The 16,877-nt window shown below is 38.7% G+C and overlaps 2 protein-coding genes across 6 annotated transcripts in view; one reads left to right on the top strand and one right to left on the bottom strand.

Moving 5' to 3' along the window:
* The window catches only part of LOC113645898 (muskelin-like), a 35,418-nt gene extending 21,984 nt beyond the window's left edge, over positions 1–13,434 (bottom strand). The window contains exons 1-5 of one of the 2 annotated variants that reach the window (XM_047803763.1): positions 13,358–13,434; positions 10,380–10,515; positions 8,665–8,742; positions 8,273–8,338; positions 7,652–7,849 (exon numbers count right to left, since the gene is read on the bottom strand). In XM_047803763.1, the coding sequence (XP_047659719.1) occupies positions 7,652–7,849; positions 8,273–8,284 (210 nt within the window). In that variant the 5' untranslated portion in view covers positions 8,285–8,338; positions 8,665–8,742; positions 10,380–10,515; positions 13,358–13,434. The remainder of the gene's footprint in view (positions 1–7,651; positions 7,850–8,272; positions 8,339–8,664; positions 8,743–10,379; positions 10,516–13,357) is intronic. The other variant, XM_047803762.1, reaches the window with a different exon arrangement.
* Positions 13,435–14,556: 1,122 nt separating this feature from the next.
* On the top strand, positions 14,557–16,072 carry podxl (podocalyxin-like). Of its 4 annotated transcripts, none has more exons than XR_007138544.1 (4): positions 14,557–14,710; positions 15,066–15,170; positions 15,526–15,604; positions 15,738–16,072. XR_007138544.1 is itself a non-coding variant. In XM_027151845.2 (4 exons), the coding sequence occupies exons 1-4, from the start codon at positions 14,708–14,710 to the stop codon at positions 15,855–15,857; spliced, it is 291 nt and encodes a 96-aa protein (XP_027007646.1). In that variant the 5' UTR covers positions 14,564–14,707; the 3' UTR covers positions 15,858–16,072. The 4 variants fall into 4 exon arrangements, 2 of the variants coding, with proteins under 2 accessions (XP_027007646.1, XP_027007645.1); XM_027151845.2 differs by having other exon boundaries at positions 14,564–14,710; positions 15,542–15,604; XM_027151844.2 differs by having other exon boundaries at positions 14,570–14,749.
* Positions 16,073–16,877: the final 805 nt, after the last annotated feature.

Below are 16,877 nucleotides of genomic sequence, written 5' to 3'. Positions count from 1 at the left end.
GCACTGGCATCAAGGCACCTTTCCTTTAAATTAAGTGATATGACCGACATTGTAGGTGTACTCAATTTTTTAAAGACCAGAACACTAAAAACAAGAGTCATCTCTGCTACCTGGAGGTGGGACCTGACCATCAAGCTGTGCTGTTTCACAGTGAAGCAAGGTGGCTGTCACGAGGAAAAGGCTTGCCCCGAGTTTTTGAGCTCAGAGAGCAGATAAGAATGTTTTTGGAGCAGGGGCACAAGTATGACCTCGCAGAAAAATTTAGTGATGAGAACTTCCTGGCAAAACTGGCCTACCTGAGTGACATATTTGGAAAGCTAAATGAACTAAATCTACAGCTTCAAGGGAAAGATAAGCACCTCCCTCAGGTCAGGGGTTCAGGTTCACACACCACTGTTAGATGTTGATATAAATGTGTGTTTAATCCTTAAGCCGCCTTCCCACTGCACACGACAAAGTGTCTGATAATATTATGATAACATCAGTTGTCTTTGAATCCAGATCAAACTTCATCTTAGTAGGTAAGTCATTAATGGTCATCATTAAGTTGAAATAATATTGAATAAAACAATAATTTTTGTATAAATCTATATGCATCTATGTGTTTTCCTTATTTGTAGATATTACACATTTTAGTTACTACCATTTAATTTAGCTTTTTTTTTTGCTCTAAAATAATTTACTTCTGTACAACTTAAATGAAAAGAATATCAGATTTCTTCCCCTGAGTTTTATCCAGCCTGCTGTTGACTGCTGATGAATCTGAATGTGTAGATCCTGTCTTTAGCTAAGCCATAACCTGTCAAAGCATCATAATTATTGGACTATAAGAAGTGCTCAGGTGGCCTGATGGTGCAGTGGGTACAGAGTCCTTGGTTAGATTCTGAGCTTGGGTTAAGCCACCTTTCCACTGCACACGACAAGGTCGCTGCGTGAGGTGCCGACCATCTGCGGATCCGTAATTTTCGGGATCCGTTAAAAAATTTAAACTTGTGCGACTACACCGCATCCGATATGCCGACCGGATGTGATGTATTCCAATGTTGTCCAATCAGGTTTGTGTGCGCAAGGTGATAATACTTTTCAATAATTCTTTACTTTAGTAATTTCTAAACTTTATCAAAAACAATATTTTTGTTTAAAAATTGTTATTGATAAAGTAATAAATTATTAATATTTATATTGTATCATTTTTAATGTTGTGTCCATGTTTCCTCAAAAATTATTCGCGGTCTTTCTGGATTTATTGTTGTATTGATTTATTGTATTTACTCCTTCATTAATTAATTAATTCACTCACCATGATAAATGGAGGGAGAATACAGGCTCTTGCTTTTGCTCTCCTTTACTGGAGACGCAAAAAAATACAAATCAGTGTGGATAAAAACACTACCTGACTCGGAGAAAAAGTCTCAGTGAGTATCACCAATTAGTGCAAGAGTTGCGCCTTAATGGAGAAGTTTTTCGTGGTTATTTTCGGGTGTCACAAGAAGATTAAGAGATTCTTCAGGTCATTGCCCCAAAAATTGCCAGGCAGGATACTGGAGTTCGGGAATCCATCAGCCCAGCCAAACACCTGGCAATTTGTCTCAGGTAAGTTACATACTTAACATACTATGGAGACACACACACACACACACACATATATACACATATATATACACACTCACACACTTCTGCTGTACGATTTAAAAAAAAAGACCAGTGAGTTTCAGTCTAGGCAGTAGCACGTGTGGCATGTATGGTCATGTCGTGACTTTTTCTGATGTGCAGCGTGGAACAGGTGAAGATGGATGCCGAGCAGACGGACACTGAACTGGTGGCCAGAAAAAATGCTACCTCTGTTATATGTAGTGTTTTTTTTATGACTAAGACGAGACGATGACAAGACTGCACCACTGTCCAAAAACCCTGACTAAGACTAAATTAACATGCATGATTACTGACAAAAAAAGACGAGACGAAAATGTTTTGTATAAAATAAAAACTAAGATAAAATCTCTCTTCATTTTCGTCTACAATTGTCTCTGCTTTTTCGTCAGCTGTTATGCCTTTAAAATATTCAGAACGAGTTCGCGGCTTCTGTTAGAATCCTGTGTGTCCATGGCAACACTCTGTTTTTCATGGCAAAGGTGTGTTAAAGTTAGCAGCGGTCTGTTATCAAGAAATAAAATAATGTGTGCGTAGAAAGAATTTGTCCACACACCGCTCAAAAAAAAATAATCCTGAGCGCAAGTCCCAACCTGAAACCTCTTCCCCTGTCACAATCACATCATAATCAAAATTACTAATTAGGCTTAAAAGCATATATGTAAGGGTATGTATATGTGATGTAAGGGAATCAAGTTTAATAATTACATGTAATATTGCTCTAAATATCATCAATAATGGTGTGTGCAATACCATGTATAACTTGCATTAATTTGGTAATTTACTTTATATTTTATATTTAAATTTGAAAACGTTTTGCATTTGTTTGTTGTTGCTAGTTTGAGTTTAGAAATACAAATTTCAGCATTATCAGTAATCTATGTGTGTATTTTCCTTGAGAACCAAGCAAGTTCACTCGTGATACCATTTGTTTATTATATCGCAATCGCATATTGACCTCAATAATCGCAATATGACAGTTTCCCTAAATCGTGCAGCCCTAATACATATATATTCTTTGTTTAAACTTGATTAAATTCAGGACTGCATCAGGGATTTTACTCTAATTTACATCCTCTATATCAGGGGTCGGCAACCCGCGGCTCCGGAGCCACAAGTGGCTCTTTCATCCGTTTGCTGCGGCTCCCTGTAGATTTGGAAAATAAAAATTTAATTTAAATGTATTTTATTTTAGTTAGTTAGTTTTTAAAAAATAATGTAATTCTAAATTCTAAGATTATGATACTCTTGTAACATAAAAATAAACCGTGTTTAATTTTTTTTTGTCACTCAAAATATGCCTCATAACTTGCGAAATCCACCGGCGCAAAATTGAAAATTCCGTTCAATTTGGATCAAGCTTTTCAACCCCAGGTAGAAAAAATATGGATAAATGCAAAAAAAAAGAAAAGTTTCTGAAGAAAACAGAACATTTAATGAGACATGGACAGATTTATTTGCTTTTACCGCTGACAAGAGCGGCTTCCCAGTATGCCTAATATGTGGTGAAAAATACGCTAACAACAAAAAGTTGTTGATGTGAACAACTTGGTTGTGAACAAAAATTATTTCAAGAAGTGGATGCAGTCTGGAAGTTCAACTACATATGCTAGTTTTGTGGCTGTTCAGGAAATAGTCAGGGATGGGAAGCCGTTCACAGATGGAGAATATATATAAAAGAATCATTCATAAAGATTTCAGAACATCTATTCGCAGACTTTAAAAACAAAAGTGAAATTGTGCAGAAAATCAGATATGCCTCTCTCTGCTAAGACTGTCAAAGACAGAACCATAAAAATGGCAGAAAACATCACCAGTAAGCAAATTAAAGACATCAATTCAGCTGTGTCGTACTCAATCGCCTGTGATGAGTCCAAAGACAAAAGTGATATTGAACAAATAGCGCTGTTCTGCCGATATGTGAACTCCGATGGGCCACAGGAAGAAATGATTGAGTTGATACCACTAAAAGGCCAGACACAGGGGGAGGACATATGTGAGGCTGTCCTGGATTGTTTAAGAGTCAAAGAAATAAACACCACCCACCTGGTGTCAGTGGCTACTGATGGGGCACCGAACATGACAGGAGCACAGAAGGGCTTTGTGGCTTTACTGCAGAAGTCACTGGATAGAAAGTTGCTGACATTTCCCTGCATCCTGTACCAAGAGGCCTTGTGCGCTCAAACATTTCCTCCGGAATGTACAGAAGTAATGAATGTTGTCATTCAGATTGTCAATAAAATATTGGCGAAAGGTTTAAAATCACCGTCAGTTCTGTCAGTTATTGGAAGAAGTGGAAATCACGTACTCTGATCTCCTGTTGCATAACAAAGTCCGGTGGCTGTCCAAAGGGGAGGTGCTGAAACGCTTTGTCGCATGTCTGGAAGAGGTGAAAAGGGCAGCAAAGGGCTCACCTTTCCTGAGCTGGAACAGCCTGAGTGGCTGGAAAAGTTACACTTCATGGTAGACATGACGGCACACCTAAACACACTGAACACAACTCTTCAGGGGAAAGGAGGCACAGCTCTGCACATGCTGGAGGCGGTTTTAGCATTTGAGCGCAGGTTGACAGTGTTTGCCAAGAGGTTTACAGAGAGGTACTCTGTCTCACTTCCCCTCTTTGAGAGTATTGAAACAAGCTCACAATATGATCAATTCGGAGTATTTGCAGTCTACAATCACCGCAATGCAGACATTGTTTGGGAAACGATTCTGTGAGTTCAGAAAGGAAAAAAAACACACTGTCCTTCCTTGACCATCGATTCATCCCTACTGAACATGACTGCATTTGCAGGTGTAAGTCAATCCGATCTTGAGATGGAACTGGCCGACATAGCCGACCAAGATATATGGGTGTCCAAGTTCAATCATCTGACAGCTGAACTTGAAGATGTTGCCCGTCAGAAGGCCATTCTTGCTCAGAATCACAAATGGAGTGATATAGAAAACCTTCCCAAGCCGGACAAACTTGTGTTTGAAACGTGGAATGCCATCGCTGACACTTACACAAACATGAAAAAGTATGCATTTGGAGTCTTGTCGATCTTTGGATCCACATACATATGTGAGCAGGTCTTCTCCAACATGAACTACATTAAAAACAAACACCGTTCACGTCTTACAGACGAAACCTTACAGTCCTGTGTGAAGATGAAGGTGACGTCATACAGCCCTGATGTGGAGAAGCTGTACGCTGAGGTTCAGGAGCAAAAGTCACATTAAGCAAGTACATTTAATATTTTAATTGGCTATTATTATGCAAATATATGTTTTACATTGTTCAGTGAAATAGTGTTTTTTTTTATTCAGGTTGACAGCTGACTGCATGCTCCAGTACACGATTAAATGACACAGAAGCAGACGGCATTTATAGTTTGCTGCATTTTATTTAAAAGTAACCTTCAACCCAGCGACTTTTTTGTTAAGGTTCAAACTGTTTTTTGTTAAGGTTCAAACTGTTTTTTGTTAAGGTTCAAACTGTTTTAAGGTTCAAACTGTTTTTAACAAACAGTTCAAAATATTTTTGTTTGCAGTCAGAAATAAAATTTCGTTTACTCAGTAGCAGTTCATTGATTTCATAAATGCAACACACAGTTTTTTCTATACTTTCCATAAAGGTAAAAAAACGATATAAGCAGTTTTATCTTAATTTAAGATATCAAAAGTTTTTGCGGCTCCCTGCATTTTCTTTCTGTGGGAAACGAGTCCAAATGGCTCTTTGAGTGTTTAAGGTTGCCAACCCCTGCTCTATATCCAGATACAGATGGAGGCCCTAAACTTGTGTTCGACCACCAGGTGAGCATTGCAGCATTATTGCTTTTCTACTCATAAAAGGTGTATATAGCAACCTACAAGCTTTCCAGATATGGTCTGGCTGTTAATATTTTCAGAGGGAATGATGTTGCAAATCAGAGAATGCTGAAAAGAGTGAACATAGCGACTGTCCTTGTGATCCTTATCTTCATCATAAACTGCACAATCATGGCAATCAGTGTGTAGAAGACTTTATGTTATGTTTGAGTACGTTGTGTACTACCCCAGCTAAAAATCACTACTAAAAAGGCCAAACACGTCTCTGGTGTCCATGTACTAGTAATATTAAGGCTACAAAACACTAATAAAAAGGTCAAACACTCTGTGAAAACAAAGGCGCAGCAGTTTTTGAACTTGATGGACTCATATGACCCGATACAATGGGTAAATGTGCCCACTCATAGATTGGGTCATATGTTAGATCTGGTTTTCTCTCATAACCTGCCCATTCAGGACTTTAACGTTGATGAAGTGCCGTTCTCAGATCACAAGTCGGTGTTTTTTAATCTGTGTATTGCGAAGACTTTATTTAGGCCTCAGACAAAAAAGCAGCGACTAGTGGTGAGTTTGCAGAGCTCTATGACAAAGTATGCAGCTACATGCTCTGAAACTGTTCTCTGCTCTCTAAGGGTGCTTACAGCATACAGTACACCATGGAGAGACGACTGCACACTGCAATTATGTTCATGGTTGTAATCTACTACATCGCTTGTATACAGCATTCTATGCAAAGTCTTAATTTTCAGAATGAAGCGCGGATGCGGCTTGAAAATATCATTTTAATGCACTGCAAACGGTGAAGACACATCGCAAGACACTTCAGGAGGCGGCGAGCATTACTTTTGCGAAACTGCGACATGCTCATCTTCCAAAAATATTGCCGACAAATCATTAGGTAATGTTATGCCCTCTTTCTTTAAATTGTTTTCTGTAAGCTTCTGTAAAGCCTCCAAGGTCTCATTGATAACATTCTCACGGTGTTATTAACTCTATATAATGCTATAGCGCCGCTGACTACGGCAGCTGGTTTAGTCCAAAATGCGCAATACTTTTTGCAGTTAGGTCTGTTCGATCTCAGATAGTGTTCTCACCACAAACGAACCACTCCAGAGTTCCAAGCACCCTAAGTGTTGATGAGCATCTCTCGCAGTTCAAATCAGTCTGCTCTGAGATTCTTTATGTTGCTCCACTCACAGTTAAACATACTAGAAATACTTCCCTGCCACTGGTAAATGATGACATTCGCACACTGAGACGACTGTCTAGGCAGGCGGAGAGGAGATGGAGAAAATCTAAAATTCAAGTACACTACGACATGTTCAGTAAAACTCTGGTTACAGTTCAGAAGGCTTCCAAGGATGCTAAACACAAATTTTATTCAGAGGCTATTTCAGAGAATGCTAATAATCCTAAAGTGTCATTTGACACTATTAATGTGGCTATTAATCCGGTCCAAAATACGCACCTAAAATATGCAAAAGTTGTCAGTCTGCCTAAGCGATCTGAGAATTCAGTAATAAAGTCTTTGCTTACCTTGTGGGAGATAAACCAGTTCAATGGTAACAGGATTTGCTGACATAATCTGAAACACTTGGAGCTCAACGCGGTTATAAGGGGAAAAGTAATGTCTATATTTTCAAGGATGAGTTTAAATGGTCATAATGCCACAACCACATCTGTTTTTTAGCGGTGAGTTGAAGTACAAACAGCCGTGGAGCAAAAGGTCTGACATCAGCGAGACATCTCCTACCCTTCAGGATAAAGGTTGTCACCAACCACCTGTACATTAAGTAGTGACATGTTTGTTTGAGCTTCGCCTCTGGTCGCCTGCTGCTCACAGCATAGGGACAGAAGATTTTGCTGGTTTCTCCCATCACGTAGATCCAAACCACTGCGGTGCGACCATTAGCGGCCACTCTTTCGGGGACAAAGTGATTGTTCGGCCCTTCGATTCAACCAGAGTTTGTCTGGAAGTCCTCGCGCGGATCCCGGCTCTAACGTCCCTCTTTAGTCTGGCTAGAATCCGGGCGCCAAACGTGTAGATCATGTGATTCTCCGAGTCCATGCACATCCACAAGAGAAAAGTGTTTTGTTTAGGTTTTGTTGCACTATTTACACTTATAGTGCTATACGTGACCGTGGTGTATTTTTATATAATGCACTATAGTCCGGATCTTCAGGCGATCACCTGGTGGTCGAACACAAGTTTTGGGCCTCCATCTGCAGACGTGTCCTCGCTGAGCAGTGTCCACGTGTTAGCATCAATGTCACTTTTCAGACACTTGCTGTTTCGGACAGAGGAGTCTAAATAGCGTCCTAGCGTGTCGATCTGCCTTCTCTGAGAGTCGATGCACATCTTATGGCACGAGCGTGCACTTGGACCATTCTGAGACACACAAACACACCACAACTTCACTGCTTGCGTTTTACCATCTGTATCAAAAGCACAATTCTATCTGCATTCAGAGTTTTGTTTACTCTGTATTAACTGCAACACAATCATTAGAATTATTAGAACATACTTGACACAAAATGTCCAAATATGTCTGAATTTGCCTAAGGTGTCTCACTCAGCAGTGTGTGATTTAAATTTGTGTTCCAGGGAACAAATGTGTATGAAAGCACTTCAAAAATGTTTAATATCTGAACTATTACAGTGTCCACAATTAATCTACAGAAAATGATATTTGATAGTTTTATAGCCTCTGGTCACTGCGTGAGAAGTGGTTTGCAACCAGATGTCTTGACCTCCCAAACAAACAGTGCTGCTTTATTCTTGTTATAAAAAGCATGTTTTGATGAGACTTACCAGTCTGCACATCTATCACCATCAGATGACCACCTCTCACCCCGGGCCTGCTGTCATCCCCATCACCTGAGAGAGCGAGAGAGGAGGGAAAAGAGTGATGGGGCAAAAAGAGTGAGCGTGTATGTAATAGGATGTGGAGGATGAACAGGACAGAAAGGTAACAAACATTTTAAAATAAATAAATAATCAGTACAGAGTGCGTGGGAGAGAGAGCATTTGGAAAAGGAAAAAAAACCAGCAGCAGAATGATGGTAGAATGTGTAATGGACAAAACAGGAGACTATGAAAACAGCCTTTAATCTTTCAGCCATGTCAGACATTTAATAAGCTGCTGTGTATTCTCAGAGACAGACGGTTAGTATTAAGGCTGCTCAGCAGACCACACTTACTACCTTTGGTGCATTTAGGGATGATCTGACTCCAGCGTGGCTTGTACTCCTGTTGGCTGATGTACTGATTAAACAAGCCATCTACAAAATGTGCACAGGAAACAAGAGACAGGGAGTCAAAAAAGGAAGAGTCAAACCTGTTACAATGTTAAGCTATAAATACATTTAAACCTGTATACTTTAGGCCAAAGATACGTTAAGCCAAATTTAGCCCAGCAGGATGCAGAAACCAAACAGACAAGAACAGAAAAGTACCACTGAAAACGTAACCTAAAACTTAACACATTAAAAAAATCTAATTTTTTTCCCATATAATAGTCTTTTAATGTGCATGGAATTAAACATTTTGTAAACATCTTTATAACTTTACAAAATTACACTGCTAATAAGTTTTATTACTAACATTGTTTTAGCTTACATATCACTGTTAAGTGATCAAGTTAAGCGATTTAAAATGGGAAATATAAGCCATTAAATATTATTGGCATCTCATTCCAGTGTACACAAGTTACATGCAAAAATGGCAAAACCCCTTTTGACCAGGTGGGATTTAATGTAATTTGGTGGGTTAGCAAAAGGATGGGAATTACAGAAAAATGTTTCAAAAAAATAAATAAATAAAAAGCCAGCAGATTCACATGTACAACCCACACATTCATTGCTAAACTTGCACAATGCCAATTCATTTAAATTCTAAGAGCACAAGGAACTTTATAAAAAAATTAATAATAATAATTAACAATAATAATAATAAAAAGCCAAGCTGCATTATAAAATAACTTGCAGCTATTTATTTTCTACAAAAGCAGCTCTGACAGTATTGCCAGGTGTAATTCATGTCACAGGTTTATACTAATCAGCTCATTATGGTTTCCATAATAACACTTCATACTTTTAGGGTGGACGTTATACATAATCAACAATCGCTGATATGGTAAACTCTCCTTACAGAGAATTCTGAATTCAGTGTTTCAAGTACCTGAATGACTGGCACATAATCAAAGGATTTTTTATGGGTATGTTCATAGATATTCTGTAGGTTGTATTAAAGGAAAATGTTGTTTGACATACAGAGTTCTTCAGTAGTCAGTAGACAAAATACCCTTTGCAGATATTGCTGTTAAAAGTGGACTTGTCAAACACACCGAATCTGCAATTTCTTTGACAATGTTAATTTCAACATTAACTTTGTGCTTTGTGAGAATTGCTTCTACACTATGAAGGGCCTGAGTTTTGGAGAACAACAAAATACTTTTAAGTTCCTCAATTATTTTCTGAGTAGCATCTTTTGAAACATGGAACACAGTCTGCATACACAAACAAAGAAATGCAATTTTGTGTTCAAGTGTTTGACCATTAACTGATCTTCATCAGCCCGTATTCTATCATCTTCTCCAATTTCGACTTCTGAAGAGATCTGTGAGATAGATGGCACTTCATCATCAGTACTCGCAAAGACTGTCTGTATTGCAGCTCGAAAGTCTTTTAGCGTATGCTTTCTGTGATTTCTGCTTCTACGAGAGTTGAACGTTGGCCGATTGCTTTAAATCCACATCCTTTAAAGGGACAATTAATCATTTCTCTGCGTTTAAAATGATTCCCAAGGTGAATCAAGAAACGATTCTCACTGCAAATCTATCTGAATTCACACAGTTCACAACTTATTGTTGAAAGTTCTTGACTGACTGTGACGGTTTTGGTGTGGGATTTTATAGCACCTGCTGTCCTGAAGACACAAACACACCCTGTATGAATACAAGGCCAGCTGGAAATGCTTGGGTGATGCAGCCGATAATGTTTAAGAAGCACTTCTTCACTCAAACTGCTGAATTTGCAGTTTTTACACTGCGTATCCTGGAAAACAGAAAAATGAATGAGTAACTTTATTTCAAAAAATATTTTTAAATTAATTTAAAAATGCATTGCACTTAAAATAGTAATATCCTTCAGCATTTTTTAACTGATATCAAACTGTTTAAAATCATGTTCACATGATAATGATTTACAGATAAATCTCCCTGATGTCAGTACTGACATGTAAGTATAGCAAATAACAATTTGTATTCTGTTCACCTTGGAGCATAGCATGCTTCAGAAAAACACATGTACAGAACATTACAGTTTGGTGAAATGTTTATAGGTTTCAACAAATTTATAGTTTTTTAATTATTCACATGTACATACAATAAACAAGATAGTTTACGAGTTTAAGTACGAAGCTGGAGGCCCAAATCTGACCAGGGACAGTTATAACACTTTTTGCCATTTCTAGCAATACATCAAAAACTATTTTTACTGGAATAACCAATTTGTTATATTATAAACTTCAATGTCAACTGCTGAAACAATGTGTTTAAGTGGTTTTATGAAAAAATGTACAGGTTGCAAAATTAATTTTAATACAGTCTCTCCACTGTTACAACCGTCCCAGTGTACAGGGACGGTTGTAACATGTCTAAAATATACATAATGAATCAATCATACTCAAAATAGAAAATATTATTTATCAGTCATGTTATTGTGACTATTCATTTCATGTTTTTAAGTAATAATGACCTTTTTTTCCACACAAATGACAAAACAAAAAGAAGATGAAACTCAAATTATACTGTAAGAAAATTATTTATTGGGTAGAACACCTCAAAAAAGGTTAAACATGAACTCAGGGCTCGGTAGGCCTAGTCTGAGTCACAGTTGTGTTGTGGCAAGTGTAAAAATCCCTTCCGTCTGTGCAGTCCTTGTGTGCCCAGGTTTCCCTTCTATTCCTTCCCTTTTTCATCTGCTTTCTTGGGCCAGCTTTTGGGTGTGGACGAATGGACACAGGTGAAAAAGTTGTGTCCATAGCAGAGGATGATGGCTCAGGCTTGGACACCACACATGGTGTGACAGGGGATGATGCTCTAAGTGGCATGGAGGATGCCACCGTTGCCACATTAGGTGATGGGAGTTGTAGAGGAAGATGGAACCTCTGGTGTCACTGCTGGCATTGGGCGGTCTGTGACTAGGGATGGTGCAAAGTCACTGTCAGTGAAAATATTCAGTGATGCAGCACGGGGAAGAGGACTCTTCACAATGCCTGGCAGATCATAAATGTACATTGCAGCTCCTGAATGACCGTTCATCCAGCCGTCACAGTGATTGTATACCAGCCTCTTCAGTGGGGCTGCAGCTAATGGGAGCAGTGTGGGGGGAATGAGAGGAGGACGATGCCATGGCTCTTGCAAAAATCAATCCCCTCCACAGAAAAGTGGGAGGTATGTGATTTGATGACATTTTACATTTAATTTGCAATGCACATTGCACATTTTACTTTTAATTTGCACATTAAAGGGAAACTATGCAGTTTTTTAAGCTTGATTAGTTTTTAAAATATAAATGAAACTTGCTTGGTGATACTGGGACGGTTGTAACGAGGCGTTACAACCGTCCCAGTATCACCAACCATGTTTTCATCTCATGTGAGCTAGCATGACACTTGTTAGCCATTTATATTTTTAGCTTACAAAATAGTGATTCTAATAATCTTGTTTGAATTCAAAGACATTTGATCCTATAACAGCATCCAAAAAAAAAAGTACATCAGAAAGAAAAGTATTTTTTTTTTACCTCAAAAACAATATTTTGTAGATAACTCCGGCAGGAAGATTCAAATGTGGCTCCCTTTATGGCAAAAATGGAGGGAAACTAACTGAGCATGCGCACAGTGAGTGTCATCACTCTAGGTTGTTTCTGATTGGAGGAATTCGAGGTGTTACAACTATTAATGGTCTCCCCTAATCTCGTCTATTGGAGTCAGTTAACTTACGATGCCTTCCAAATGGCGCTTCGGTCACACACAACAAACGCACGTGTCTGACAAAGACCGATAGTCGAATTTTATCTCGAAGCTGTTAATGTTCCAGACTTTGGAAAGAGGGGGAGATGGATGTGGGTTTCATGTGACGTCGACAAGGTCACTGGTATACGTTCAAACTGAACGGCGTATGACGCGCGCAGTACACAGGAGACTGTTCTGGAATCAGTCTTGCGGTACAGCGTAACTTAATCAAAAAGTCAAACAAATCTGTGTCTCGATTACCAACTAACGTTACCTGGGCACAGACTGGAGAACATTCTTATAAAAAAAATCCGGTTTAACACATCGTTTAAATGAGAACGTGAAAATTATACTGAGTGCAAGCACGTCCTCTTAAACACCACAATAGCGCCACATTGAGACTTAACCTGGGCTAACAATAGCCTTAAATATTAACTTTGGACATTTTTTTGCGGAAACCATCTACTAATTACGTCCGTGTAAGCGCGTAAGGTTATAATTTGCGCCGAGGTCCTGAACGGATTGCTTTAATGGCTTGATTCAGAATCTTGGTTCACAACATATTTACATTCATTTTAAATTTCAAAAGATAAAGATTAGTAAATACCTACACGATGTCTTTTTTTAAAACGTAAATGATAAATACATGCCTTCATGAAAACTATACATTTACCCACTCCGCAAACAAATGTGTATCACTAATCAATCAATCAATCAATCATTTTCTACCGCTTATCCGAACTTCTCGGGTCACGGGGAGCCTGTGCCTATCTCAGGCGTCATCGGGCATCGAGGCAGGATACACCCTGGATGGAGTGCCAACCCATCGCAGGGCACACACACACTCACACAATTTTCCAGAGATACCAATCAACCTACCATGCATGTCTTTGGACCGGGGGATGAAACCGGAGTACCCGGAGGAAACCCCCGAGGCAGGGGGAGAACAGGCAAACTCCACACACACACAAGGCGGAGGCGGGAATCGAACCCCCAACCCTGGAGGTGTGAGGCGAACGTGCTAACCACTAAGCCACCGTACCCCCTGCATCACTAATGGCCTACGAAAAACAAAGCAATTCATGTCCACTTTTCACTTGAAATGCTTAAAATTAATAAACGTTAATTACTCACATGACACCTGTTTCTCCCGCTCCAAGTCCAAAATGGCAGCCTGAAAACGTGGCGATGCTGATCATGAGAAAGGAAACCCCGTAGGTCCATGCCGTGCAATTTATTTAACCTGTTAACGAATACCCGAAATTTTATATACAAACAAAAAGTGGTACAGCTCCCACATACTTTAACACACAGGGGTGAGCCTGGTCTCATTGGAAATAAGAGATTCTCTAGTTTCAGATACAAGTGTCAGATTGATTCCTTACTTTCACAAAGTTACAGAGGCTAGAATGGAAGGTTTTCATGTGTGTTTTAGTAGGTAAGACATGCCAGGCCTACAGTATGCCTTTGATGGAGTACTCATTGGATCAGCATCGTCTGGTGCTTGTGACTCTAACGGTAACAGTTCAGTACTGCCAGACACTGCAAGGCAATAGGCAAACCAAAGTCAGACAATCCAAATGGATTCAACATGAATGTGGTTGTGTCCCATGTTGAGATGAAAGGACATACCTTGTATGAAGCGGGTGGCATCTTGGGAGGGACCTATGCTTGCCTATACCTTAATTATATTCACTGCTTCATATCTATAAGTACTGCATTATCAGGACTGTCAGTCATCAAATCATCTCTCGGTACCTCGTGCACATTTTAAAACTAAGGGCGATCGGGCTTTTGCTACGGCAGCTCCAAAGTTGTGGAACAATCTCCCTCTTTATTTAAGATCTGCTACCACTGTCTCATTGTTTAAATCTGCTTTAAAAACCCACTTTTACTCTGTATGTTTTAACTATATTTGAAGGTGTAGAATTTTGTGGGGGGTTTGTTTGTTGGTTTTAGTAATTTGGATAGTGTTATTTATGTCTGTACTTTTGAGAGAGACAAACAGCTGGAACCAAATTCCTTGTGTGTGTCAACACACTTGTCCAATAAATCTGATTCTGATTCTGATTCTCTATTTTTACAATTCTTCACTAAATGCTGTTATTTCTGTTTAGTGGTTGATCCTTTAGTGGAAACAATCCATCGGTGAAAGTAAATCCATCAGTGATCACAAAAGTGGAGACGACAGTGAAGACGACAGTGGAAACAAATAATCTTCCCAACAACATGGTAAGACACGATTGAGTAACTCATCAAAAATACCATGAGGTAAAAGCAGCATTTCAAATCAAATCAAAATTAAATTTCAGTTGTTTTTGTCACATACACAATTATACACACATATAAAAAAATAGGCAATTAATATTATGGTAAGAATACAAAGACTATAAAGACTATAGAGAGAAATTAAAGATTATAAAGCAGAAATAATTGCAACAGGAAAAAAATATATCAAGAATAGAGAGTTAATAGCTGAGAACAGTGACTGGATATGAATATGGTATAGTGATGCGTATGAATATGAAAATAGAATGTTATATACAATGTTACAGTGCTATATTTTCAATGTTTGTCTGAAAAACAGGAGACAGTGGTCACCATCATTGCTTTGTGTGCTGCACTGGCACTGTTCCTTATTCCTTTTGCTGTCTGTTGCAGCTACTATTGCTCATCCTACAGGAAGGACCAGGTAACACGCTAACACACGAAGTGTCCAACATTTTCCAACCCAAACAACACACTTTTATCTGTTGAAACGTACTATTAAAAGCAACACTGATTAGAATAATAACCATGGACAAAGTATGAGTCTGGATTTATTAAATAAATCTTCACTAGCTTAGGCCAACTTTACCTTTCACATCAGTGGTTTTAAGTGAACGTTCAAATCAATATCAAATCAAATCTATATTCCTTCCACCCAAGCCATGAGTAAGCTGGTTCTCTAACAGAACATGCATCATTGACGTACAGTGAAGTACGAGATGTATTTGCAAGTAGATTGTTTTGTTTATCTTCCACTACATGCACCTTTAATCACCAAGGTCCATGACTCCACAGCAACATCTGATTGAAGAGCTGCAGATGGTGGAGCACTGCTATCATGACAACCCTACGCTAGAGGTGATGCATTGTTTTCTTGTATAGTATAGTGTTATTTATGTCTGTACCTTTGAGAGTCACAAACTGCTGAAACCAAATTCCTTGTGTGTGTCAACACACTTGTAAAATATATCTGATTTTGATTCTGATGGAGGTGGAGCTGGAGATGCAGGAGAAGAAGATGGCACTTAAAGAAGAGTTTAACGACAGCTGGATCGTACCCTTTGACAACTTCACCAAAGATGACATACCCGAGAAGGGCACACACCTGTAAAGTATCCAAGCCCAACAGCTCCCCAAGCTTGTATACTACAAAACACAGTGTCATTAGCAGTCATACCATATACACGACACTGTGTAAATACAATGATTACAACCAACCAAATAGAAAATGGAATACAAGGCTTCCTTTTAAATTTCTACTGATTATTCTTTGTTGCTAAAAAGGCACAAGCTGTAGTGAGCGTCAATAAACAATAGATAAACCTGTGCTGTTTGCTTTTTTGGCAAAATTCGGTTTTGCTTTCATTTTAAAAATTGTATTTACGTCCTCAAGAGTGTTGTAAAAGGATTTTCCCCACAGGATCTTATTTTTCCCCACTTATATATAGCACCTGTTTATAGTGTTTTTTTTTATCTTTAAATATGTTGGTAGCATGTTTAGTTTATTGACCATGACTTCATAAAGAGACCAATGGATAACTGTTTATCCTGCACAGAATGTTTAAACCCTGTTCCTCAGATTCCTTCATTACCCACAATGCACAACACTGACCTATCTAAAGCAGCACCGTAGCACTTTATTCTGTCCAGCTTTCACCTCCTCAAATATTTTAATATTAACTTATAGAACATGTATAAACAGTGTTTTTCAACAGTTTTCCTTATCTACAAAACCCAGGTGTGAATAATAGCACAAGTCATAATGACCAAAGGACATCCTATAAAAAGCTGAAGTTTTTCCCTCTAAATACATAATGAGTATTTTATTTCCTTTCTAACTGTCCTCATTCTAAGAGGACAAGAGATGTACAGATGTACAGTTTAGGGGCTTGTACTTTTTTCCCCCCTTCAGTTTTTGTCTCATGAGCAAGACACAAAGATGACATTAATTCAAAATTCAGCAAACCTAAGATCCAAGGTCATTCATGTTTTAAATGCTACTACAAATCCTCCCACATCTCTGTCAGTTTCAGTTAAATGCTCATATTCCATTTTATTTTAGTGCTTCATTTGGGGTGGATCGTCTTGTCCGCATGATTAATTTGGGACACATTTTAGGCCAAATGTCCAT

Source organism: Tachysurus fulvidraco, chromosome 19 (assembly GCF_022655615.1).
Source record: "Tachysurus fulvidraco isolate hzauxx_2018 chromosome 19, HZAU_PFXX_2.0, whole genome shotgun sequence".
NCBI classification, from domain to species: domain Eukaryota; kingdom Metazoa; phylum Chordata; class Actinopteri; order Siluriformes; family Bagridae; genus Tachysurus; species Tachysurus fulvidraco.
This window is presented reverse-complemented; position numbering and strand designations above follow the sequence as displayed.

Excerpts from the sequence above, each read along its gene's own strand:
- podxl (XM_027151844.2), top strand. Across the intron at positions 15,171-15,525 it reads CATCCTACAGGAAGGACCAG|GTCCATGACTCCACAGCAAC; the intron begins GTAACACGCTAA and ends TTAATCACCAAG. Across the intron at positions 15,605-15,737 it reads ATGACAACCCTACGCTAGAG|GTGGAGCTGGAGATGCAGGA; the intron begins GTGATGCATTGT and ends ATTCTGATGGAG.